This window comes from Alosa sapidissima, chromosome 19 (assembly GCF_018492685.1).
Source record: "Alosa sapidissima isolate fAloSap1 chromosome 19, fAloSap1.pri, whole genome shotgun sequence".
Classification (NCBI taxonomy): domain Eukaryota; kingdom Metazoa; phylum Chordata; class Actinopteri; order Clupeiformes; family Clupeidae; genus Alosa; species Alosa sapidissima.
The window spans coordinates 11,305,554-11,332,965 of NC_055975.1; the positions used below are offsets into that span (position 1 = coordinate 11,305,554).

The 27,412-nt window shown below is 42.1% G+C and overlaps 2 protein-coding genes across 6 annotated transcripts in view; both read left to right on the plus strand.

Moving 5' to 3' along the window:
* Positions 1-1,569: 1,569 nt before the first annotated feature.
* Positions 1,570-5,358, plus strand: LOC121692843 (cytochrome c oxidase subunit 7A2, mitochondrial-like). Of its 2 annotated transcripts, none has more exons than XM_042071788.1 (4): positions 1,570-1,761; positions 2,755-2,844; positions 4,914-4,998; positions 5,140-5,358. In XM_042071788.1, exons 1-4 carry the CDS (start codon positions 1,585-1,587, stop codon positions 5,196-5,198), a joined length of 411 nt encoding a protein of 136 aa, XP_041927722.1. In that variant the 5' UTR covers positions 1,570-1,584; the 3' UTR covers positions 5,199-5,358. The 2 variants fall into 2 exon arrangements, with proteins under 2 accessions (XP_041927722.1, XP_041927723.1); XM_042071789.1 differs by having other exon boundaries at positions 1,570-1,755.
* An 823-nt stretch (positions 5,359-6,181) lies between these two features.
* The window catches only part of col12a1a (collagen, type XII, alpha 1a), a 56,992-nt gene continuing 35,761 nt past the window's right edge, over positions 6,182-27,412 (plus strand). For 2 of the 4 annotated variants that reach the window (XM_042071784.1, XM_042071785.1), the window contains exons 1-19: positions 6,182-6,370; positions 7,287-7,390; positions 10,696-10,812; positions 10,950-11,093; positions 11,520-11,570; positions 12,452-12,715; positions 12,929-13,093; positions 13,188-13,361; positions 13,578-13,868; positions 13,991-14,593; positions 15,438-15,719; positions 15,884-16,159; positions 16,623-16,895; positions 21,922-22,191; positions 23,800-24,066; positions 24,345-24,537; positions 24,630-24,751; positions 26,957-27,106; positions 27,220-27,339. In XM_042071784.1, the coding sequence (XP_041927718.1) occupies positions 7,321-7,390; positions 10,696-10,812; positions 10,950-11,093; positions 11,520-11,570; positions 12,452-12,715; positions 12,929-13,093; positions 13,188-13,361; positions 13,578-13,868; positions 13,991-14,593; positions 15,438-15,719; positions 15,884-16,159; positions 16,623-16,895; positions 21,922-22,191; positions 23,800-24,066; positions 24,345-24,537; positions 24,630-24,751; positions 26,957-27,106; positions 27,220-27,339 (3,832 nt within the window). In that variant the 5' untranslated portion in view covers positions 6,182-6,370; positions 7,287-7,320. The remainder of the gene's footprint in view (positions 6,371-7,286; positions 7,391-10,695; positions 10,813-10,949; positions 11,094-11,519; positions 11,571-12,451; positions 12,716-12,928; positions 13,094-13,187; positions 13,362-13,577; positions 13,869-13,990; positions 14,594-15,437; positions 15,720-15,883; positions 16,160-16,622; positions 16,896-21,921; positions 22,192-23,799; positions 24,067-24,344; positions 24,538-24,629; positions 24,752-26,956; positions 27,107-27,219; positions 27,340-27,412) is intronic. The other 2 variants (XM_042071786.1, XM_042071787.1) reach the window with 2 other exon arrangements.

Here is a 27,412-nt window from a genome sequence, read left to right on the forward strand (position 1 = left end):
CATCAGCCTCCAATTGTTTCATTCACTTGAATAGTACTAGCGTGGGGTACATCTTTAGCCTACTGTACTAGTTGGGTCTCTCATCCCAGTCCAATAAATGGGAGTGGCGTAGTCAGACCATCTTGTGGTATAGTACAACTGGGTTCTAACTCCCAACGGCCACACTAGGATAATCTGCTGAGTAATATCATTCAGCAAAACACGAGAGCCTGAAGTTTAACGGGGTAGACAAGGGAAACGTCGGGTGGATCGTAATGCCAATTATGCTGATTGAACAGAAAAGTTGCTGAGAAAGGTGTCTTTATGATTAGGTTCAGTTTCACTTGCGCAGACGCATAGACATTGAATGAGCGCTCACATTACTACCCCCCAATTGTAGGCTATGCATCTTTATTTGATCACACACAATTAAGGAATATTTCCTAATCTGGAAAATGTTACGTTTTTTTCCGGCCACCGGTTCATTAATAGTCTAGGCTACCATTCATTTGTGCTGCAAATGATCAGACGTGTGACCGAAGCATGGGCATAGCCTGTAATTTCGCTAATCCGCGGATAGCAATCTCATCGGAGAGGGGGCCCTAACGCTGCAGATAACAGACAGAGAAAGGCACAGAACACAGTTGCATGTACAGTGTAGCCATGGGTCTGGTGAATATAGCCTACCGAACGCAGATGGCTACAAGCTCACGCGTTGCCTGGTCTAGAAGCTTATGTTTCTAAGAATTCACGTAGCGCTCCAGAATCTTTGGTAGCAACCCAGCCCCCTGGTAAAACAAACGTGTTTGTCAGAGAGAAAAAAAAACTGATCATAAAATGTATCGTAAAAAAGGAACGATGGTGTTGTAGAAATGTAGCGGAGTAAAAGTACAGATAATTGCTGTAAAATGTAACGAAGTAAAAGTCAAAAGTATGCACTATACATTTTACTTAAGTACAAATACGTGGAAAATGTACTACAGTAACGAAGTATTTGTACTTCGTTACATTCCACCACTGCAAGTAAATCATTTAACTATATAAACTATCCACCTATTTAACTGTTCAGTCATTCCAACTATTAAACCTCATCTACTTAGCAACCAATATAGTTTGTTTTTACTCTGTATGATATTTTACATCATATTTTTTGCATTTTCATGCACTGTATTTCCTTCAGGAAATGCTTTTCTAGTTAGTTTATGACATACACATTTGTGATATGCTGTGCAATGCAATGCAACAGTTGACTAGTTATCCTAAAAAAACTGCTTTCAGCATACCCACTTGAAGGGGGTGGGGGCATGACTCCATCCCCTTGTGTTCGTCTTAGGGAGGTCCACATCCCTACCAACTTTTGTGTGTGGGGGTAAGGTTATTTGCTGACCACAACACTCAATGAGCCCATAATATAAAATTAGGACGCCTGCAAATTCATACACCAAATCTGAAACGAATCTGATTAAATTTCTAGGAATGGTAGAGGTAAGACCAGTGAAATAGCCATTTTTTCTGTTGCCAGATGGTGGTGTGCTAGATGGATAGTTGAGAGCGCTCTGGCTACAGCCTGCAGGACGGGCTCTGGAGAGTATAAAAGTAACTCCTATGCGGAAGGTGGCAGTAATGCACCAAAATCGGTTTACCAACCGACAAAAGAAGCGGAAGAAGAAGAATACTCGCAAGGGTATCTGGGATATCACGGAAGAGCGGTTTTGTGTCCTTGTGTCAGAGACGGTTGATAAAGCAAAGAAAATGTCCATGTACAGGCACTTTATGGTGGGTGTATGTATTATTTTTATCTTTGCAATATGAACTTTTGAAATGTTGCTGTTGTGAATATGAATCCCTTTTTGTGGAAGTCTTATATTCGTGTGAATTAACATTAGTGGGTCAATGTTACCTCACTATGCTAAGTTAGCTAACGTTGAGGTACTGTAACCCCTATGGTTTCTTTTACTGTCTATGGGTTTACCTATAGACAGTACGTTAACGTTACAAAGTTAACTTCCCTGGGACATGTTATGTGTCGATGGCATCGCGACTTTTTTGTATTTTCAAGAATTAGCGAAAAACTAACGTAAGTTAAACCTTATCGACAAGGTAATGCCCGAACCTATTTTTTGTCATTTGTAGCAGCTCTACGTTAATGGTCGCAAACCTGAACTTCGCACTAGAAATCAGCAGTAACGTTGTATTAGCCAACACCAGTGTTACTTTGTTTTGGTTTTAAGTAGAGGCTGTTCTTAGCCACATTTGTGATGCCCTTACGAATATGTCAAAGAAAGTGTTATTTTGAGACCAGTATTCTAACTTTATATAGAACGTGTTGTTTTCCTGCTGCGATAATTTGTGGCGTAATCGTCATTGCCTCGTGTTTAACTTGATATGTTTTAAATACTGCTTAGTTGTTTAGGTTGATCCTGTCACAGACACTATAGCTTATATAATATATGTACAATTAGAAATGGTTATGTCAATAGACATAGGAATTCATTTGAAATAATCTTTTCACATAGTTATGTGGGGAGTTATTAATAGGCCTCTTGACGTAGCTAATTTACGTTTATGTATGCTCCATATGGGGATAGCAGAGCTCGGCTACGTGCTCCCTCACGACACATCCCGATAAGTGATAAGTCACTCACTGAATTAATGTTACTGTTTTCCACACTGTTTTAGGGTCTGTATTAAGCATATTGTTGTATTTGTATTTTAAACACAATAGTCATCTGAATGCATAGCAAGTTCTTTTTTTCATGCATCTTGTGTTTATAGGCCCTCAGGCACATTTCCAGGAGGAGTATTGGCACTAGTGTCTGTAGGCAAGTTGAAAATAAAGTCCCATTGAAGCAGAAGATGTTTCAGGTGAGTCTGCGGAAACTTGATGTTGCCTGATTTTTTTTTTTGGCATTCGTTAATGTAATGGGATTGTTCTATTTGTCAGAACAAAATTAGTCCTGTTGATGTTATAATGATAATTGTAATGATAATGTTATGGTTAAGTCTTCATTTTATCCCCAGGCTCTGGAGTGATTATTTTTTTCTGCCTTTATAGAAAACCAGATAAGTACAGTTATGCTAACCAGGGTTTCACTGGTAGTGAAGGCTGTGATGACTAATGCATGTTTGCAGTGTGATTTGCCAGTACCCTCAGCAGAACATACAAACAATATCAGATTCAAGGCTTTGCTTGAGCAGCTGTTTTACTGTGGTAGATGCTGACACACGCTCTTGAGTCTGCAGTCCAAAACATATTAGAGACTAGACTGCTTTGATATTACCTGCCACTTAATTGCAATTGATAAGCGATAACATCTTGTTTCCTTTTATGTTTATTTTAACATGGTCTAGTCACATAAGTTGAGTTCTGGATGTTGAGATTGAGTAATTCTGCCTTTAGTATCACACTGGTCTGATTGTCATTTCTATTGGGAGCTTAAAAATAATAATAATTATCAGCTGTATGCCGAAACGGAGACATGCCTGGAAAAAAAAACCCTATTAACTTATAGTTTATTAAAACTATTCTCACTATTAAGATTTAAGAATCTTATTAATTTTGGCTGTAGGCTATGTATGAACATTAAGCTCTACACTCGCGCCTCCATCTCTCCTGACCTCGGCTAACCTACCTTCACCTATTTCTTGAGGCAAACATTTGCACTGTACATTTAAATCTAATAATCTCGCAAGCAAGTCTCAAGCCTTAACCTTCAAGTCAAGTCATAGCCAAATCTTACACATTCATGATTTACCCACGTTTTCAGTTTAAAATAAGCTACAGTTGGCTAGTTATGAACTGCTGGAGTTTTATTTGCAACAATCAAATAGACATTGCATTCATTCAAGCCACATACATCTGAATGATTTATAGAATAAGATTAAATATATACGAATAAAAATAAATGTAGGCTATTTAAAGTAGACCTATTACAAAATAGCCTATTATTGTTTCAATATGCCTCAACTATTAGGTAAGCTATCACAAAAATATATTCAAACAGTTCAAGTTACACCTGTCATCTCCAGGGACCCAATAATGTTGAAAAAGTGAACTAATCAATCAAACGCTGCCGCTGACATCACTGCCAAACTTTGACAAGCGCGACAGCGCAATGGGTTTTAGGAGGTTTTAGGACAGTCAGTGCTATATCATTATACATAAGCCTAACATGTGAAGTAAACTTACTTTACTCTATGCTGATTTCTGGCAGTTAGCTAGGCCTACTGACAGTTGTTACTACTAGGCTGTAACGTATGGAACAGGGACGTGTTTAAAAGGGAGGGAGAAAGAGAGGCGCTAACTTTAGTTTACATTGGCAACATTTTCGCTAGCATATCAAGATTAAACTTAGACAAGAAAATGTTTCACTTTGCCATTTCACACATTTTAATCTAATATCTTGTTACTAAAAAGCATAATAGAAAGAGGAAAAAAATAAATAAAGTCAAGTCATTTCAAGTCATTTGCCTCAAGTCTAAGACAAGTCTCAAGTCATGAATAGCATGTCCAAGTCAAGTCTTTTATACATGTTGATCAAGCAAGTCTCAAGTCCTACAAAATATCATGTGACACGAGTCCCCCATGATGGGGACCCCCTTTACTACAATATGGCTTCTTAAGGGATTTATCCTATGTTCTTATGTTAGCATTGCAACCTACATCTGTATAGTAACTTACCTGCAATATGATCCAGAGGTGGTGCAATTTCAAAGATTTGGGCCATATTGCAGTGTCATTATTGGCTTATTTCTATGAAGGATGGGGGTTAGCCCAAGGCTTTTCTTGTTTCCCCAGTGTGAGCATACAGTAATTCCCTGCTTTTATCACAGTGCACATGCATATCAGCTCATCTGTAGTCATAGCTGCTCATACACTACAGATCTCATAAACACTCGGATCTCCATAATAATATGTATTTTTATGTGTCTAGGAGGACAATGGTATACCCATTCATTTGAAGGGAGGCCCCAAAGATGCTCTTCTGTACAGGGCAACCATGACCTTGACTATTGGGGGTGGGTGAACTTTCATTTTAGGGCTGTTAATTAACCTCACTGTTTATGAAAATCTGTTTTGTTGTATTTTTTGGTAGATTTACCAGTTTGACATGAATGGGAAAAAAATCTTATGCATGATTTCCCCCTCTTTTTGAACAGGTACTGCATACCTTTTATATGAGCTGTTCAACGCTGCTTGCCCAAAGAAGAAGGACTGATTCATTTGACTTACCCCTGTGTACAACAACTTTTTGCCAGTGTACATATTCGTAATCAGGGAGTCTTTTGTCTCGTCAATGAGTGTTATTTAATGTGAATGGGATCAATACTTGATTGGTGTTGCAATCAACAAATAGTAAATAAAATCTCTACAGTGTTTGTTTGTTGTTTGTTTAACATGAGCAAGGACAAGAGACAGAAATTCTCAAAAGAGGTGTTCAAATTGTTGGTATACCTTTTCGACACATCTTCTCCCACAATATGTAATCATGAGATATTTTACTTAGCTTGTTTTCATCTGAGCTGGTACATTCCTGATACACTAGAGGGCAGCATTTACCATAACATCCTCTGCCCATGATCGTGAAACTCCGAATTCATAACAATCATAAAAATATGAGAAATGCTGCAGATGGGGGACATCGTATTTTATTTTTATGATCATCATTATTCAACAATGTGTTGGCTACAGAATTGCGATGTGAAAAACAAAATCATCTCACTAATGATGAGAAATGACACGTTTGGGCAAACGCCTGACATCTTTGGCACTGAGAATTAACTTCGCCTAATCAGAGCCAATAAGTCACAAAAATGTGTGAATGAGTAAGTCAGTGGGATAAAATATCGAAGCAAAATGGCCCAATTGTTAAATCCAGTTAGGCTATTGTTAGCAGTGAACGCGCTTTTTATTGACAGCGACTTGAAAGGCTGTGAAAAATCAACATCAAAAAAATACAGCAATAGCTATAGACTATATAGTTTATAGCCAACCCTTGTTGCATCCATCGAAATGACGAAGCATAGGCCTACTTAATTACATCTTTAGAAATAAATACCTCAGACGTGAGGGAGGGAGTGCCTGAGAGGCTACCATGTACTTGGGCATTTTGCCCAATTTGTGGCAGCACTCTGAGTTAAGCAGAGTTTCCCTTAGTTTCTTAAAGTGAGAGGCAGGAACTCCCCCCTATTAAGTCGCATATAGGCGACTGAGGAAAGTTCCGTCCCACTTGAAAAGAGGCTGTCCCTCAAGAAGCTCCCATCTGCAGACTGAGCTTCAAGCAGTCAACTAGAGAAGTCTTCTCTAGGCACCCAGTAGGAGCTTCACCGGTTTTCTGAGGGGGGCATCTCCGCAAACGCATAGTTCTTAAACTTTCCCAACCTTAATCAGGTAAGTCTAAAATAATGTAGCCTTTCAGACTATTTTAATCTGTCCAATTAGACTAAATCAGTGTTCTATGTGTGAGAGATTTTAGGCAAATTTAGCCTAGTTCAGATATCTTCTCTCTTTTTTTTTTTTTTTACAAATTCAGTGCTCCACTGTAGGCTAGCTTATATTTGTTTCTTTTTACAGTCTAGGAAATGTCACAGGATCGCCACAGATTATAATTAGGCCAATATTTATGTTTTATGTATCTAGCCAGCCCAATTATTTATTTGTTTACTTATTTTCTTACTTAGCCTAGTTGTTTATTTATTTATTTACTAGCCTTATTTAGGCTACACTATTTATTCTAATTTAGATTTTGTTTTTTTAACAGGCCATTTTTAGATGAGTATTTTTTGTTTGTTTGTTTATTTTCCGTTCCCAACCATTTTCGACCTCTAGTAAGATTTTGTTGTCTAGAACTATGCATGTTTTAGGCTAAACATCACCTCAGTATTGGCAATCGACGTCTAATTAGATAACCACTCGGGGGCGCTCAATAACCATACGAATTCAGATATCAATTTTAACTCTCCTCGAGCTGCCAGAGTGCCAACCTTTCTTTAATTAGAATAGCCTACTGTCACTCATGGCTAATTAGAATTGTCAGTGGAGGCCTTTGCAAGACACAATTCCAGTGGTATAATGTATTCAAGAGTATGGATACATTTCTTGTGAGGGATATGCTAACCTTTTTTTTACTTAATTTTTAGGTTGCAAAGGGTATCTTACATAATAATATAGGCTGGCCTATGCGCATTTTTTTGTGCCACACGGTCTAAATTTAACTTACTTTAATTAACCTCGTTATTTAGCTTATTTAGCCACAAAGTCTTCAATGCAATATAGGCTTAATAAATCATTGATGTGTCTTCTATAGATTTATTCATGTTCTGCTGACCTCCTGCTTGAAAATGAAGACAAGACTATTGGTGGCTACAGCCGCCCTCCTTGCATTGCTCTTGAATTCAGTAGATGCACAAGGTAATGGTCCCTCCTTTCTTCCCTCACTCTTTACTCCCCCTTCCTCTATGATTAAGGCGTATCATTCCAAACAGCTTTCTCTTCAGTGATTCATCACCCAGAAATATGGTCAACATTTCACTAAACTTATAATATGCATATTATTATGATTGGTTATTGTGCATTCGTGAGGGGTATTCTCAGCTAAACAAGCAAAGTGTTGAACAAATTAACTGAAACCCTTGATTATCTTTAACATTAATTATTTGTTAATAACGGATGTCGGGACATAAACTAATGTAACAATTTGTATAATTGGATGAGGTAATAAACTCAAAGCAGTGTAACATTTGAAGCAGTATGATTTTTCACATTTCCTGATATCATTTTATAGTCAGTAGCCTAATGCAGTCCCAACATACCTAAGGGTATGAGGTCATCAATATGAGTTGGTAGCCTAGTCAATTTCTCTCAACTTGAGGCTGTCAGACCTATCCAACGAAAACAAAACGTCAGGCCCTTTAATCAGGTAAAAATCACAAACTTTTAGAGCTATAGTGAACTTTTTTCAACTTTTGTTATATTTCACTTATCAGAAATTTCTTCAACAGATTGTTCATCGTTAATTTACATTCGGACAACATGCCAAATTAAGCAGTAACATTTTAAGCTTTTACCAACTGTCATCATTCTCTTCAAAAAAAATGTTTGATCTGTATAGGCTCTACAGTAAATTGGAAGACAAAATGGAAACTTCTGTTTCTTTCCCCTCAAACTTTTTTGGGGTATCAGATGTCTTCCCCCATATATCTTCAGCAACAGAATGGAAAGATGTAATATGAGAGAGGCAAATTAGTCCTCAGACAGCACAAAGACAAAGAGCCTTTTAGCCTTCTTTCAGACATTTTCAAAAATGCTGAGTTGCAATTCATATGGAAAGTTAATATGCAGTAATGTTTAATGTCAGCACATGTTGTGGAATTACTTTGGCATCTGCTCTCCTTCTCTGGGAGACTCCAGCCTTTTCTGCTAGCTGCCTGGCAGTTGCACAGGCCAAAATGAATGCCTGGCTGCCTGGAGGCAGAGGTTATTGACACTGGCCAGGCGAGCTCTCTTGAGAGAGGGAGAGGTGTTCTTCATAAGTCGGTGGGTCCCTCTGGCACACCAGTGGCAATGAAGAAAAGAAATTGGTGGATGTCAACAAACAATAATAACATTTCCATACAACAAGTGTATTTCTATTTGTTTATCCGGTACTTTAAATTAATGAAGACTGTGCACTATGCGTATCATTTAAAAGCTGGACAAAAACATTTGAGCAAAGTCAATTGTGTCATCACGTGTGCAAGTCATTTGTCACATGGTATACACATTTTATGGTTCGGTGGCAATGGTGTGCTCAGTTCACTATTTGGGAATTGGTGAAGACTACTCCCATGCAGCACAATGTGTGGGTCCAGCAAAGGGCCCCTTTGGACACAGGAAAGCAACATACAGTTGAACGTGCCAGGTTGGTGAGCCTCTTTTTTTGAGTGGTCTCCATGGCCTAAGCTTCTTGCTCAGGTCATGTGTGTCGTCTGCCTGTGCACCTGATGTGTCATGGCTTCCTCTTCTAAGTATTTTAAAATGATATTCTCACACTCTCATCATCTAACCACCCCCCCCACCCCCCGATATTCTCAAGGCTAACGTCGAGGCTAACTTCGACGCGTGTCAGGCACCACCAGTGGGCTTTGTTCCATTAAAAGTAAAGGAGTTCTAAACTTTGGCATCACTTGACGCTCGTCAGATGCCGCCAGTGGCCGTTAGCCTTTCCGCTGTTATCATCAAACCACCCCCACCCTCACCCACCACCCCCCGGCCACAACTCACCTGTACACATAGTTCATTCCACTGACGAAAATGTATACTTAATCCAAAATGCATGCTCATTGCACTATAACAAACTAGGTTTTGCATGTGTCAACAAAGACAGTCGCATGTTGTCTTTCGCACCACTATGTTAAGTCTGAAGTAGATGCTATTATTCCTTCATAATTTATAACTAAATGCAATTTGTAGATTTACTTAATAGGTAATTCCTGTAATGGAAATGTCACTCATAAAATACAGGACAATACACCTTCACAAGCACTTTCCCTAAAACACATTCCTGAAACAATCATTCCTTATAATACTAATGTATATACTCACTCATAATACTGACAGTAATACGCATTCCATATAATATCAAGCATTATTATTATTATAATGCTTTTCTCATTGTGGCATGGTATTTAACCCCCTCTGGTATTGCTGGCATGCAAGCAGTCTCCTGAGAATATCATTTTAAAATATATTTATGGTCTCTCTGTGTGGTTCCTGTCGTACATGGAAATGTTTGTCCGTTTTTTTTTTTTTTTTTCAGTTTGGTCTGCACACCTTTTATATGTACATGTGCATGATGCAGTGACGGCAACCTCAGTATGGACATGTGCATAGTATTTTTATTCCCCAGAATGCATCTGTCATATTTTTTTTTATTTTTATGTGCAGTTCATTTTAAACTTTCCTTTCATTTTTTGAGTAGTATCCTGTTATCTCATGGCATCTTGTGTATACATTCTGAATGAAAAGGAAGTACACAAAAGTCTTCTATGACGAATGTGTATTCTTTTTAAGAGGTTTGCAATGGATGTGTGCCATTGGCATGTTTAAAGTTTAAGCATAGAAAGATTTCACCTTACATATGAAATATATGTATATATACTCTGTATATATATCATATAGTACTCTATATAATATAATGTCAGTTCCACTTCTACTGTGATCTGGCATCTTGGATTCCATTGTATAATCAATGACTTGGGAATGAAAACATTGTATTGTCATGTTGTACTGATGCAACTTTATTTGTAAATAGTTAATGTGTTGGGGCTGGTTGGGCATGCTTTGAATTGATTGCATACAGCATGTTATGTATGGTCACCTCAATGTTTGCATTGGGTTCTATATTTGTGTGGAGGTAGTCTGTACTTCATGTTTTGAGTCTTGACTTTCTGTGCTTGAGCTGCATACCATGAGTTACCTGGTTTTTGCAACTCAAACAAAAGCCATTTTACCATAAAATGGCTCACTACGATATATATGTCACTTTATGTTACCTTTTCGTCACCTCGTCCTTTGTTGGCTCTTTTTGTCCTGCCCAACAACAAAACGATCAGCTTCAATCGTGAAGTGTTTGTCGTTGGGAAAAATATTTTGCCTAAAGTATTAAATAATTACAAATTTAGTACATATTTCACTTGTACTAGAGAAGCTAACATCGATAACTTCTTTGTTCACAGTGGAGCCTCCCTCAGACTTGAAATTTAAAATCCTAAATGAAAACACAGTAGAGATGACCTGGAGGCTCCCTACATCACCAGTACATGGGTTCAGGATTCAAGTTATTTCAGACACAGGTGAGTCTTCCTCTATCATTCTAATGCTGTACCACAGCTTTCATGCGTTGTGTTTTACAAAATATGTTCTGAATATGAACTTTTTTTTAATGAAAATGCATGTATGTCCATTAATGGGTATGATTCTTTTCTTGCAGATGAACCATCCAAAGATTTCAGTCTTACAGCCTCAGCCTCAACTATGTCCATTACTGACCTTACACCAGACCTAGACTACTCAGTGTCTATAAACTCTTATCTTGGGGCAGAGGAGAGTATACCCATTTTTGGCCAACTGACAAGTAAGTAATAATGTTCAGGAATAAAACATTAAGATTCCCTTCCTATTTTCAACATATTTCATAAATACATATAACAACAATATGTAACATAACCTATAATATTCTAACATATTCCAATCCCCCCCCAATTCCAATCCTCCCTCACCTTTCTTATGCAGCCCTTGCCACTTAATCTACTAAACCCCTCTTCTACTGCACTTTTTGCACTGCCCCCCCCCCCCCCCCCACTTTGCACAAATAGGCTGACACCAGACATTCTTACTTCCAGTAACTATATGCATGTGACAATAAACTTCCTTGTATCCTTGTATCCTTGTAACATATCCATATGAGCAGTTACTATCTTATATCTGTATATCTGAACTCAACATGGTCGACCAAAGAAAGATCAACAATGCTTGGAATAACTTAAAATGTTTCTTTCAGTTCAATCAAGTAACACAAGTGGAATTCCAAAGAAGCCGTCTGATGCAGTTAGTGAGTATTTCAGCCCCGACTTCCCTATTTCTTCACTGAAATATTTTCCCTCTCCAAAAAAAAAAAAAAACTGAGAACACATAATTTTCCTCAACCACTTAGCAGATGTTATGGGATTTTTTGTTTGCTTTTTCCAGGGGACAGCAGTATGTATTTCCCATAAATGATTCAGCGCCCCCCCCCCCCTTTTGACTGAATAGATTCATCCTTGCCCAAACAGAAAGAGTAGCAGGGAGGCAAAGACAGTGGTTGGAAACACACATATAAGTCTGTAATTGAAAGCAGTTATGGCGTCAAAATGGAGGGAGAGTTTGAAAAGAACCCTGTCCACTTCAGCGTTGTTGAATGAAGAGGTCCTTGTATTCCCACAATGCATAGAGTGAGCTGAGGTCACTTCTTTGCCAGTTCCAAACATGGCATACTTTTTGAAAGAAATGGAAAACATTACAGTTTTGGCCTTGAGTTTTTGTCAGTTGAGTATTGTGCATAGTTCTGACACTGCATTAAACAAATCTCAAAAGGTAAGAATGTATTCATTCACCAAAAATGCATCCAAATTTGGTTAAAAACATTTTCTTTACAGATTTCTAGATTACATAATTTGGGAATAGAAGAAAACCAGTGCAGTTTACCCCAGTGCACATGCAGATGTTAGGTGGAATGTTTCCAGAGGATCAAAATGACTAGACAATCATTTATTCCAATTTTAATCGTGCGTTTCTGTCTGGCCATACAGTACGTCCATTAGAACATTCAAGGGAATGAACATTTTGTGTTTATCCAAATGCAAAAGGCAGTTTTCACTGTCACAAGGGAAATGGTCTAATAATGAAAGCATCCTGTTTTAATCCAGCTCTCTCTTGCTTTCTACTTGTCTCTAGAGTGCTCGGTCAGTGCCATTGCAGATCTGGTCTTCCTTGTGGATGGCTCATGGAGTGTTGGGCGGGATAACTTTAAGCATATCCGCAGCTTTATTGGTGCCATGGCTGGAGCGTTTGACATTGGAGAGGATAAGACCAGGGTGGGAATTGTGCAATACAGTACCGACACTCGCACTGAGTTCGACCTGAACAAGCACTTCAGGCGTGGAGACCTTTTGCGAGCCATCAAAAATTTGCCATACAAAGGAGGCAACACAATGACGGGTATATAATGTGTATAGTTAATAGTCTAAGTATTCAGTTTAGTCTTGCCAACTGCCGCGCTAAATGAAATGATTTGCAGAGTTGGAAATTTGTTACAAGGGTTTTACAAGCGGTGTCAATAGATTTCTTTATTGTAACTGTTACTATACAGAGTTTAATAGAACATTCATCGTGTTCATCAATACTGTTATGTTGTACACTCTGTTCTCCAAGGTGATGCATTGGATTATTTGGTGAAAAATAGTTTCACTGAGGCAGCTGGATCAAGAAAAGATTTCCCCAAAGTAGCCATGGTCATCACAGATGGTAAATCCCAGGATCCTGTGGAGGAGTATGCGAAGAGACTGAGAAATATTGGAGTGGAGATCTTTGTCTTGGGTGAGTAATGAGAGTAACATCCTGTAGCATTATCCAGTGTATGCCAAATGAATTATAATTCATAAATGCATACATTTCTCGTTTGTCTTTGTAGGCATCAAGGGAGCAGACGAGGAAGAGCTGAGAGAAATGGCTTCCACTCCTCATATCAAACATGTCTACAATGTCCCCAACTTTGACGTGATCAAAGATGTTCAGCGACAGCTTATCAATGAAGTCTGCTCAGGAGTTGAGGACCAGCTAAGTTCACTCGTGAGTGGGGATGAACGTAAGTAGAATCTAACTAAACACACCATTGAGAACATTTACCATATTTGATGGATCAGTTGTTTGAGAACTAATCACTAGTCGTTGTATGAATCTGTCTGATATTGCATGTGTATTGACACTTTTTCTTGATAGCCCCATGATACCTCAAAGGGAAGGACTAAGGTACCTCTAAAGACTTGAGAGTTACTCATATTTGTTCTTTGTTTTTCCGCAGTTATTGAACCAGCCTCAAACTTGGAAGTCACTGAGATCTCCTCCAAGTCAATGCGGGTGACATGGGACCCATCCCCTGGTGACATCACAGGTTACAAACTCCAGCTGATCCCCATGATCGCAGGCAGCAAGAGGCAAGAGCTCTACACAGGGCCCACACACACGTCCGTCAACGTCCGGGACCTGTCACCTGAGACCGAGTACGAGATCAGCCTGTTTGCTCTGAAGGGCTTGAGCCCCAGTGAGCCTGTCAACGCCATGGAGAAGACCCAGCCTATCAAAGTCTCCATGGGTGAGCCTGAGGCTATTCTTATCTGCTAATTATACAGTAAATATATATATACATATACATACAGTATATATATATATAAGAACTAGGCACATTTTTTTCTCCTTTTTTTTTCTCCTTCACAGATTGTTCTCTTGGAGTGGATGTGCAGGCAGATTTGGTCCTTCTGGTGGATGGATCTTACAGCATAGGACTGGCTAACTTTGCCAAAGTCAGAGCTTTCCTCGAAGTGCTGGTCAACTCCTTTGACATTGGTCCCAACAAGGTCCAGATCAGCTTGGTCCAGTACAGCAGGGACCCCCACACTGAGTTTACACTAAGCAAGCACCATGACATCGCCTCGATGGTGAAGGCTGTGAAGACCTTCCCATACAGGGGTGGCTCCACCAACACTGGGAAGGCCATGACCTACGTGCGAGAGAAGATCTTTTTGCCAGTCAGGGGGGCTCGTGATAACGTACCGCGGGTCATGGTCCTCATCACCGATGGCAAATCCTCCGACTCCTTCAAAATCCCAGCCACCAATCTGCGTAATGCGGATGTGGAGATCTTCGCTGTGGGCGTGAAAGATGCTGTGCGTTCTGAACTGGAGGCCATTGCCAACCACCCAGCCGATACGCACGTGTACGAGGTGGAGGACTTTGATGCATTCGAGAGGATTTCAAAGGAGCTCACCCAGTCCATCTGCCTCAGGATTGAGCAGGAGCTGCTAAACATCAAAAGAAAAAGTAAGTGAATTCAAAATGAATGCTTTGCCATGGCATGTATTTACATCCATGGTTATCACAGGTATTAGGTTATTATTCTGTTGTGAGTGAATGTCTTCACTACTCAGAAAGTTGAGAAGTTGTCTGGACAATATAGTAAAAGGTGGAGAAGTTTTCCGGACTGTTGTAGAATAGAAAAACAACTCTGCTTCAACTGACAAAGCACGGAATAAATATTGTGCTTGTGAAGTGTATGTGAGCAGACCTGATCTGTTTCATGTCAATCTTGGAGATCACTTGTTTTGTCCAGCTGGGCTTTCGTCCGGCAAACACAAGTGTGGCTTTGATTGTTTTAAGTCTAGCCGAGCATGCCCCTAAATACTGAAGATCCAGATGCCTAAATCTCGAAGGATATTGTTACAGCATGTGTTATCGCTAAGTTTCTCAACACTATGACAACAGTACACTCACTGTTAGTTTGACCTAATTACTATCCTAATTGGGATTGGGACATTGGGATTGCTTTCTAAAATCACAATGAAGGATGCGTTTCATTGCCTCAGTAGCAACACGTTAGCAATACTGACTTAATCTGTTTGTAATGGACTGTATGGACAAGGGAATTTAAATCACCAGAAGGGAGGTTTCAACAACATTCTGTATCTGTCACTGCTTTGGCCCAATCTGTTGCTCTTTAATTTGATATATTGTACTTGTAATTGTGTCGAAAGATTTGCTAAACAGATCTATTAGGGCTCCGATTTTTTTCATTTCTTTTTTCATCTTTCTATCATTAAGCAGGTATCAATATGAAAGTGAAGAGTTGGCTTTAATCTAACCCCCCCCCCCCCCCCCCCCCCCACAGGCCTGGTGCCTCCAAGAGACCTGGCATTTTCTGAGATTACCTCAAGGAGCTTCCGTGCCACCTGGATCTCCGATATCACCAGAGATGTCATGTCTTTCCTGGTGCGCTTCCGGCCTGCCGCTGACACCACTGGTGACTACATCTCCTTGGTAGTGCCAGGGGACACCACCACAGCCATCCTGCCACACCTCATTCCTCTGACCAGATACGAGGTCATTGTCATTGCCCAGTATGACAAGGGAGACAGCTTTCCTCTAACAGGCGAAGAAACTACACTAGAAGGTAAGAAGCCAACATCTGAGCCCTCACAAACCGCTAAGAGAAGAAGGCCTTTGTGTTGGTTCTTGCACTGATCTGTTCTGGCATTCAAATAGTAAAAATGTTAAGTAGGGCTAAATAATCACACCATTGCCTGCACGGTTTGACAAGAGCCATGTCTGTTTCAGAACAAGGAACTGTTCGAGACCTCAGGGTGTCAGAGGAGACTACCAGTAGCTTCCGAGTGTCATGGCAAGCAGCGCCTGGATCAGTGCTGAGGTATCGGCTTTTCTACTATGCCATCTCGGACCCTGGGCAGCAGCTGGAGGCGGAGACGGATGGTAAAACCACCACTATTGTGCTGCAGGAGCTGTTTCCCATCACCACCTACCGGGTCTCAGTAATCGCAGAGTACACATCTGGCCAGGGAGAAGCCATGGAAATTGACGGCACCACTAAGGAAGGTCAGTAACACTCTCACTCGTAGGGAGAGTGAACATCTGTCCTGTGGACTTACCAATCAAGTTAATGGCGTTGAGTGAGGGATTTTGGCAGCTGAGTCAAGGATTGAGTTGAGCTTTGATATTTACAAAAGCTGTTTTTTTTTTTCAATTAAAAGCATCTAAACTTTTGTGATCAAGGTTGTTGGGTTATTGCTAGGTGATCATTAGTGTATGGTACACCTTATGGATAGTGATGTGAATTGGAGAGAGAGAGAGAAAGACAGACGAGTTGATACCCCCTGAAATGCTGTGGGTTCAATTCCCAGCTTCCACTGTTGTGCCCTTGAGCAAAGCACTTAAGGCAACCGAGTTGCTCTGAGGACAATGGCTGTAACATAATTGACATATGTAAGTCGCCTTGGATAAAAGCATCTGCCGAATGAGTAAATGTTAATGTAATGTAAATCCCTTGTATCCCCTACAGCTACCGGTTCTCCACGCAACCTGCGCGTGTTTGACGAGACCATCTCCACCATGCGCCTCTCCTGGGAGGCAGCGCCCGGGAACGTGGTGCAGTACAGAGTGGCCTACAAGTCAGCCGAGGGCGGAGAGAGGAAAGAGGAGGCCGTAAAGGGCGACACCACCACGGTCCAGCTGAAGAATCTCGATCCGGCCACCGAGTACGAGTTGTTTGTGAGTGCGCGGTACTCCTCTGGAATCGGCGACCCGCTTCTGGGCAAAGGCACCACTTTGGAAGGTAAGGGGGGAAAATGTTGCTGTTGAGTCTTGCAGCTTTAACTATCTGTCAGTGGGTTTTTGGTGTGATGTCGAAGTTTTAGAAGCTTGCTCTAGGCACAACTGGTGCCGGGAAGCAGACCCACTGAGGATTTTGTGGCGGTATTGTGGTCTGACTCTTTTTTTTTCGTCCTTCCTGCTGCCGTGCTGTGAGGCTGAAACCATCGGATGGATAGTGTCTGACATGGTGGCCTCGGGGTGGGCTGAAGGTTTTGGTTTTGTTACTTTCAAGGCTACTTAGGAGGCTGCTTTCTGTTTGATCACCTTTTATCTCAGAGTAAAGATGACAGGCGCTGCTGTGCTGTTTTTGGGAAAAACTTCCTGGCCCCTGCTAGATTACTCCAGCCTCCATTCCACTGATCCCAGGCAAACATTCAACATGGCCTGGCCATGTGCACACCACATTTTGTGCGTCTCTCCATTTCCTCACCTCCCACTTTAACAGAGCAACAGATTTGAGCCGTTTTTTTTGGGGGGGGGCTGAGTTTTCAAAGCTTCCTCCTTCCTTACATGTTGCTTCAGTAACATGGCTTTTGTGTGCTCCATATGTCGGAGTGAGGTCTAACTCCCACCCAGCACGCTGAGGTGCGGAAATAGGGTGGGGGCAACAGCAGACCCCATAAAGCAACGCAAGCCTTCCCATTGCCATCAGGCTGCTGAAAAAGAGGGCTCCTAACTGTGGCTCCTCCTGAATTACAAACTATTCTTTAATTCCACACACACACACACACACACACACACTGGTGTCACTAGTTAAAGTAGTGTTTTTTTCCCCCATTGCTTTGACTGAGGCAGACTCCAGTGTGTTGACCCTTAAGAATAACAAATAGTGGAGCCATCTGTTCCAGGTTGGCCACTGCAAAAGTAAAGTCCTCTGTGATGGACAGGGGCCACTGGCCAGGGGTCAGGAAGGACTAACATCCTGGGGCAGTCGGAGGCCACATGGTCATTGGGCTCCGTTCACCTGGAACTGACAGGCCACTGATTCGTCACGTTGATGTCGGCTTAGCATCAAAGAGGTCATCCCAGGGGTTTGTTTCTGGAGGAGATCTGGACGCTTATGCCACAATCACAGCCAAAGCAGCTTTGACCATCAGGGACAGATCTAGATCTACATCTCTCATCTCGACTTGTCAGCAGCATAGATGTGTAATGTGATTGTCAAGTGTGGACTCAGGGGTCACGAGAAGAATTAGCGGAGCTGGTTTATGTTACAGACTCAGAGTCGACGGGTCGCGTAAAGGCCCCAGGCAGTAGGACCTGAGCAGGTAGATGTGTGATTTGCGGTGAAGGCTGCAAGGGAGTGAATTTGCCAAAGTTGCTACAAGCAGACTAACTGCCGTGGTGTCTGTTACACATTCTTTCTGCATGCGCCTAATCATGCACTCTTCGTTCAAGTTCCTGAAAGGTCAAATTAATAAGAAAGACTTAAGCCACTAACCTTCATTGAGGGCCAGTCAATTTTCTAATTCCTGGTTAGTTTGACAGGTAGACTCATGAGCTTGGATGTCATATTTGGATGAATGAAAGTAGCTAAAGCCAGAATGAAGACATTTTACCTCAAAGCAAAAGGCCTACAAAGGCATTGAAGTGATTTCCCATTCCAAGGAAACCGAGCGAACTCCTTGTCTCTCAGTGGCTTCGCTTTTCTGTTGGCAGCAGCCTGGTCATTAGAGATGACATTAAGCCCTGGGCACTTTGTACTCTGCAGAGGCTTTTTGGGAACAACAGCGAAGTGTTCCACCATGAAAAGTCACCATGGCTTAAACTTTAACTCCCTCCCTATGAGGTGAAACCATGAGCAGTAGCCATAAAAATTCCTCAGGAGAACCCACCCCCCGCCCCCACCCTCCGCTCCACTGCTCACCCCACTCCCCTCTCTCCCATTTGACTGAAAGCGGTAGCCCCGTGGAGATTTAGAGCCTGTTTAGAGACTTGTGGACTTGCTGACTCACCACAGTGACTGTCTCAGTGAATGACGCAAAGCCTCCCTGACTTGACCCACGCCGGGCTCACTGTCGTCGCAAGAAACAAGGTCGCCCTTTGTGTTCTGGTGCCGCCAGCCTCTGGGCACGCTCAGTAGGAGGCATATCCGTCCAGTCAGCGCAATGGCCAAGCAACAGTCTGAGGGAACCGGGCCTGTGGTGGGAGTGGATTATGACATATGCCCCACTGGACCGCTATCCCCGCTGGTGGGAAGACATAATTACAGTTCGGGAATTCTGCATGATCCGAGCAGAATTCTATGCACTCTTGCTTGTTACTCCATGTCGTCAGTGCTTGTGGTACAGTGTGGGATGATTTGATAAAAAAACAGTGGTTTGTTGGCCAGCGTTTTCTTCCTACTCAGCATCAAACTCTCACTGTGTGTCAGAGTGAGTACAGTTGGGCCCCATCCATTGCATTCAAGCCCTTTTTCATGTTTAATTATCAAGAACTATTCTTCTTTATGTGAGAGTGAAGCCATCAGGTGACTGCAGTAGAACTAGTGAATTGCATTTCATCTCTCATCAAAGGGTCTTTTGGAAAATTGGCCGTGCAGACTGAGCATGTGCCAGCCCTTTGAGTTATGACCCAGAGCCGGCTCCTTTTTAATGATGAGGTCGTCTGAGGAGAGGGGGACAGAAAAGGGCATCCTCTGGCCTCCGGTGAAGTTGGAGGCGGCCTGGCCAAACGAACACCCAGGTGGACCAAGAACAGGCACCATAAAACAGTGGAAGTCATGAAACTCAAAAGAGCCCTCGGAATTAGAGTGGCATGGTTGGGCTCATCAGGGTCTCTCGATGGGGAAACTGTCCTGAAATAACTTACAGCTGACCACATATTCAAATTAAAAAGGTTGCATGAACAAAGATGTCTTTCTCTCTAAGAGGGCTGTTTGTCTTGTAAGATGTTGGCCTTTGTCCACTCTAAATTGCAGGGTTGCATCAACAACCAATATCACGGGCAGACAGAATGAGAGAGATGTTGGCCCACTCTCTGTAACATCAGGTACTTATTTAAGAAGATTAAGGCTGTCCTACTGGGTAGGATGCCCATGTTATATGTCATTGGCTCTCCCACAAGCCACTTTGACCAAACATAACTCAATGCTTATATGGACTGCTCCCTGTGGAATTTGCTGAAGGGCCTTCTTTTCACAGATAGGACATGTTTTGAATCTCAGACATTTTACAGATTTGCTAAAACATGCCAAAAGATACAAGGCACAAGCCACATCATAGTCTAGTTTGGGATTGATTTCCTTATGGGCCATTAAAATTAGGATTAATTAATTGTTGTCCAAAAAGGAGGAGTGCTTTTATGGGGGGACTACCAAGATTGATGGTCCTTGTGGAATGTGGAGCTTAGTTAATAATTACTATATATCAAACTGACATGCTTTGAACTAAAAAGACAAAGCACCCATTGGCAGCAAAACAATCATAATCTACTAATGGATATTATATCTTTAAGACAATTTGCCTGATCCATTGAAGGAACTCTCACTTCAGTGTCCACTGATGGAATTGTAATAGTTTTACGTGACAGGTTTGGATATCTTTAGTACCTAATCTTTCTTGGCTTTTATGTGTTTGAAAAGAGAATGCATAATCTTAGTAAACAAACATCACAATGCATGAGTTGAGCCACTGGCTCTCTCTCCATTTGAATGGTGGAAAAGTGTCTTTTTGTCTGCAGAAGTCATTATCATATGAGCTTGTCCCTGTTGTGCATCGTCGGTAAATTCAGTTCGTGGAGCTTGGCAGGGTAGGCGTTCCCTGGATCAGAGCCACTTGGCATCTACTGTTACCACGGCACAATATATTAGACAGGCACTCGAAAGACTGGAATTCCTCATAGAGTTTATTTTTTCAAATCTGGATCTTTTCTTAAAGTAATTCATTCCCCTTGCAAGGGGGTTTGTCACATACTGAATCCTTGAATAAACATCCACTTCCACATCTGTGTTACGTAGAAAAATATAGATGTACAACTCATATAAACTAGTTAGGTAACTGAAACGCACAGTGTAGTTAGCAGGGTGCTCAAAACTTAATGATGAAACTTAATTTCATAAGCTTCTTGTATGTTGTTATATATCAAGTAAGACAGCCATTTTATCTGATTTGTAGTTGAGAACTGAGAACTTCAGACTCAATAACCGAGTCGGAAAGAAAATGTGTGCACTCGGTAACTCCTGGGTCTTGTGGTCTCCTCTGACTACTTTTTGGAGTCACACTCACTGGCATTGTGGCTACTGCAACTTAGATCCAACATTTCATCTACAAGTGGAAAAGTGGAGTGAGGGCGCCAGACCACATCCGAGGGCTAGGGGCTGGAGACAGGTAGCCGTCGTGTGGCCTGATCTGCATACTTGGATGAAGTGTTGAGAGAGAGAGGGAGCTGGCCTGCCGCTGCCAGAGCTCTGCCTCAATGGGCGTCATCAGCGCCGCCGCAAAGACCCGTTGCCCATCATTTCACATCCCATTATTCCTCCTCCTCCTCCTCCTCTGCTGCCTCCTTTCCCTCGAGGGAACACGCGCACGAGAGGGAGAGAGAGAGAGAGAGAGAGAGAGGGCGCACCATCTGCAATTTTTGAAAATAGCATTTAGTAGGTCGGGTTACGTGCCTGATGGAAAAAAGAAAGAAATGATGCCTGATGGATTGATGGATTTTGCAGCTCTCTCTCTCTCACTCGCCCAGGGGCAGCCCGATTATAGACAGAGTAAATCTGTACAAGCCCAAAAGGGCCCAAAGGGTTAAGCAGGATGAGAAGCCCGCCTGTCAGGGGCTTTGGTGCAGTTTTGTCTGGACCAGGACGAATCTTTGCTTCGCCGCAGAGAAATTAAGGGATTGAGCCTTTGGTGTTTGATTGCTGCAAATATCAGCCAAGACTGCTTCCTTGGCGTCCTTATCCTAGCTGTCATGTGATATTTATCTATGTGTGTCTGTGTCTGTGTGAGTTAATTCTTCCATTCTAACCCCCGCTTCATTCTCCCATGCAGAACTTGGCTCCCCAAAGGACCTGGTCACGAAAGACGTCACCGACACCAGCTTCGCTGTCCTCTGGACGGCGGCTCCTGGCAACGTGCGCCGCTACCGGGTCACCTGGAAATCCCTCTTCACTGATGAGGCGGGTGAGAAGACTGTCCCCGGAGGCGTGACCACCACGGTGCTAGACGGTCTCACGCCAGAGACTCGCTACAAGGTTTCCGTCTACGCAGCTTATGGCCATGGAGAGGGGGAGCCTCTAGTGGGAGAGGAGACCACAGATGGTAAGCTCATTCCACCCTCGTAATGTCTCCACCAGGTGCCGGGACCCCTCTCCCCCTTGTTGCTTGAGATGGGTTTTTCTCGTCCCCAGGTTACCTCAGGCCTGAAAAGGAAGACTAAAAAAAAAACCAGAAATGTGTGATGTGAAAATGCTTAACAGCATCTAAATGGGATATAGACATTTAGTTGGAAATTGGGGAAAAATATCAGTGTATCAGAAACATGTTCTCATAGTAATGAGGCAAAGTAGTTATGAGGCGAGGCAATTTTGTGTGGTGTTTGGACATCATCCCTAGTTGGTTTCATTGGCCAGAGCAACAATGTTTAAAAAATGTTTTTTATAGTTTATCTGCACCTTTGTGTGCAAAAGATTCGAGACACTAATTATCTGTGACAATAAACACTGAGGAGAAATAATACGGAATAAATACATCATTACACAAGCACGATGGTGTGCTCAGACATATACTAGAGTCCAAAGGCCTATATCCTAGCCCACTTTAAAGTTTCACTTTAAAAACATAGTCTCGAGACTTAGAGGAATGTCAAAAACACAGACCTTTAAGACAGAAACGTCAGCCTCAGCGTCCAGTGCCTAGCTTTATGTGGAAAAAGTGAAAAAAGGTGACAGTTATAACTTCTTTCTTTTAAGCATGGTGTTGGCGTCATCTCTGTTGGCGGGGTATTTTTCTGTTCATTTAGAAATGCCAGGGTAAGGTCCTGTCCTTTTTTAGTTTCTCTGTCTGCGTGTTAGAATGTGTGATGTTTGTGTGAAAGAAAAACATTGCAGGGCCAATGACGTACTGTGTCACACCTGTTCTGTGTTATCAGGGGGGCTGTGGGACTCAGACATGTTTAAGGGTAGTGGGGGCAGAGTGTGTTATTTCTCTGCTTCACTTCACGTGGGGATCAAGATGAGAAAAGCATACACTGTGCTAAAACGGACTCGGATTTGGGAATTTATGCACTGGTTGCTAGGACAAAATGTGCTAACGGAAAAAAGTGTCGCCCGCTTTATTTATTGATTTTGGCCACCAGACAGAGTACAATTTGAACAGAAAAACAACCTGAGTGCACCTCAAAAGTACTGTATGTTTTATGTTTGTGGTCTCTGCACTCTTGACAGTCTGAAACCAGCAGTCGTGTGTTGGGTCCATAGCATTCAGGATGAAAACTTGGGAGCCATGTTTAAAAAAAAACATCCAGATTTGGAATCATGTTCCAAGGTTCTTCATGAGCCTTGAGTATTCTTCCTTGATCTTCCCATGCCAATACCATAGCGTGGCTCGTGATATGGAAAGAGAACATGTGATGTGGGCAGGCGTAGAATGTCTGCGTTTGGCTTGGAAACCCACTGTCTCAACATGACTGGTTTTCACATCCGGCCATGGAATCAGATAGATCTATCTTGGCGGATGCGTGCACACCAAAATGTGGAAAAGGTATTCAGCATGAGCTCAGGGGATTTAGATTTTCCAATTGCTTAAAGATGCAATTTCACACCGTTTAGGGAGACATGGTGCTTTCCTCTTTACACGGGCTAAATGAACTAATCCCTGAGAGGATGTAATTTCTGTGCCTAATAGTGGTGCTTTTCCTCACATTCACAGTGTCCGCAGCTGCTAGGGCGCTGACCGTCACCGAGGAAACGGAACGGAGCATGCGCGTGACGTGGAAGCCGGCCCCTGGCCCTGTCGTCAACTACCGGGTGACATACAAGCCACAGGTCGGGGGTCGGCAGCTGGCCACCAAGACGCCAGGGGGCAACATCACGACCGTCCTGCGACGCCTGCAGCCCATGACCACCTATGACATCACAGTGATACCCGTCTACAGGCAAGGAGAAGGAAAAGCAAGGCAAGGAGTAGGAACGACACGTACGTTGGTCCATAATTAAACACTTGGGTTGCTGATCAGTGCCAATAGACCTTTGATTGGCATGAGTGTGGTAGGGAGGGGAGTGTGTGGTCAGATCGTGGAATAATTTCAATTTCTGTGTAATGCTTTACATAGTATTTAGTTTATTGGTTTTACTCAATACATCAGAAACATACAATAAATCCATGACGAACCACACAGGTGCTAAGGCATTACTTGCTTTTTTGACAAAAAAATCACATATATTGCACTTATGTGATCATTTTTTTCCCTCCAGTGTCACCGTATAAAGCTCCTAGAAACCTGCAGACATCTGAGCCCACTAGGACGAGTTTCAGGGTGACTTGGGACCCAGCCCCTGGGGAAGTGAAAGGGTACAAAGTCACCTTCCATCCCTTAGGTGATGATATAGACCTTGGAGAGCTTCTTGTAGGACCATATGACAACACAGTTGTTCTGGAAGAACTGAGGTACTTCATATATCAAGATTATAATGTAGATTATAGTCATGCACTGGATTGTAGCAGATTGGTCACTGAATTATTCCTACACGTTTTCTCAGGGCTGGAACCAAATACAGTGTAAATGTCATTGGCATGTTCGATGGAGGAATGAGCATGCCATTGGCTGGAGAGGAGAAGACCACTCTGTCTGATGCACCTGAGATACCGTTTTACACTCCAGGTACTGCACCATGCTGCTTGGTCCTGCTCACACCCACTTAGATCATGTGGCCCAAGTTTATGCTCCTCCTCTAATGCTATGATCATGCTCTGTGTAGTGCAGCCACAGTGAAGTTCCCATGTGAGTTCTTCTCTGTCACATTGTTAAACATATTAGTCTACACTTTACTTGAAGGTATCTACATAAGAGTGACATGACACTGTCATGAATGTGTCATAAACATTATAAACAAGTCATAAACGTTTATGACATACGCTTCTGTGATTAAGTGTCATTCGGGTTTTGTCATGACAAGTTAGGGTTAGTGTCATTTGTTTTTTGTCATGACAAGTTAGGATTAGGGTTAGTGTTGTAGTGTAGTGTAGGGTTATGTGTTGTATCATGCCACTCTTATGTAGATACCTTCAAGTAAAGTGTTACCACATATTTCATAACTCAAACCAGTTTTGAACCAGGTAATGGTGTTCCTACACAGATAAACAGACGAGTATTTGAAAGGCTTTCCTTAGAGCTGGCGATGTCATGAACAAGTGGCAATCCACATGACAAGTGCAACATCTAATCACGCATGACTTGAGACGTGAGACTTTTAGTCTAAAGAGCTCAATGGTCTGCTCACAATTACTAACTGGTGAGTTCGAGGACACAGAAGAGACGTAGCGTGAGGAAGGGAAAATGTGACATGTCCGATGGAGGAGAGCAAAGGGATCGTGGGGTAGGAATTCCATCGCTAATTGGGAACAGATTCAGTGGCCAGACTTGTCTGCCCTGGACAGTCGTGAGTAGGCGGTCTAGAGCTTCAAACAGAAGGTTTTGTTAGTAATATTTCTCATTTTAATTACAGAACACTTTAATGGGACTTTGTTAGAGTATTGTTTATGCAACTGCTGGCACACATATAATATCTGCTGACTTTACAGTAGCTCCCATAAAGAAGTCTTTGTTTCATCTGACATCTATTTGTTATGGTTGAGGGTAGCTCTCTACGAGAATGAATATTTGGAGAGATGTCAACACCTCAGTGCTAGAACAGGTGTTTCATGATTCTTTATGGGTCGTGTAAATCATTACTTCAGGTTACTGAAATACCTTAGTAATGTTCCTCTCCTACTCCTGTTCATAGCAGCCAAGCAGCGTTCAAACCCAAAAATTATTGGAGCCTGGATGGGAGCTTTGCTTATTAAAAAACATGGCCAGTCTTGATTTGTGGGACATTAATCACCAGACTACTGTATTAGCAGACTCAGTCACAAGAATACCTCATCTTAGCCATATAATGCTAGTGAAAGCAATGGACTGAACCAGTGCCACAGTTTACAGGAACTATTACTGTAAACACACATGAGCAAGCCTAGCATTTGAAAAGGCTACATGCTGTTGCATGGGACAAGCATCTGTTTTGCTCCATAAATCTTCCTCTGCGTCTAAAATAGCCTTAGTGCTTTACAGCATCTCAGCAGTTCAATCAGGAGCCTGTCTGACAAACATATGTTTTACACACTTCAAGGACTTGACAGGGGTTGTTGTGTTGTGTTTTTCTTTGCTCTCCATATGTTTATAATTCGTGTTTGCCTCTCTTTTCTCAAACCAGTGAGAGGCGGTAAATCAAATGTCATGTAACCCTGTTTTCAGTTACAGTACAGCGACAGGTTATGCAACGTCTGCATGACTGCACATCTGCTGCCTTATTGCTGGGTGCTGTTTGCCCTCCCCCCTCCCCCTTTCTCTTCGTGCAGGTGTCTGGAAAAACTGGGGCAAGCGTTGGATGAAGGAATGCTCTATAATTCGCATAAAGACCCTCATATATCACATGTCATGGGGGCTTCTTTTATCATGCAACAGAGCTGGAAGATCATTCAGAGGGATCAGACAAAAGCCTAATTAAATATTTGACGCCATGCCGAAAAATTAATACACTGTGGATTTTGTAGGAAAATTTATGTGAACTGAACTGAAACTGTCTAAATCTTGCAATAAAATGGCGCCTGAAGTGTCGTGTGTCAAAGTGTTTGATGCTATGCCTTGACTTTTCTCCTCAAAAAAAATCTCTCTTTTTTCAACCCAGTCTTTTCTCAGACCCTTTTCATATTCCTCTACTTCCTCTAAATTCCGTTGGTCATATTTCATCAATCAATTTCTTACATGCTGTCTCATAGATCCCTCTGTTTGCCTCCGATTCTAATTGAATATCCTCTGGCCGCACAGATGTTACATGCAAGACCACTGCTCAGGCTGACATCCTCTTGTTGGTGGATGGTTCCTGGAGTATTGGACGCCTGAACTTCAAAACTATCCGTGCCTTCATCGCTCGTATGGTTGGTGTCTTTGACATTGGCCCAGACCGTGTCCAGATTGGTAAGGTTCTCACATATCATTAGATTTACTGAAGGCCTCCACATTCTGTGATTGACTGCCATTGATGAATCCATGCATTTTAGGCTAACTACTTACCCTTTGTGCGTTCCTAGGTCTGGTTCAGTATAGCGGAGACCCAAAAACCGAGTGGCACCTGAACACACACAAGACCCGAACTGAGCTTCTGGATGCTGTGGCCAACCTGCCATACAAGGGAGGCAACACTCTGACAGGTACACTGAGGCTCAACAACGTAAAGATGTTATAGAAGCTTGGTAGAATTCACCTGAAATGCATTCTGACATT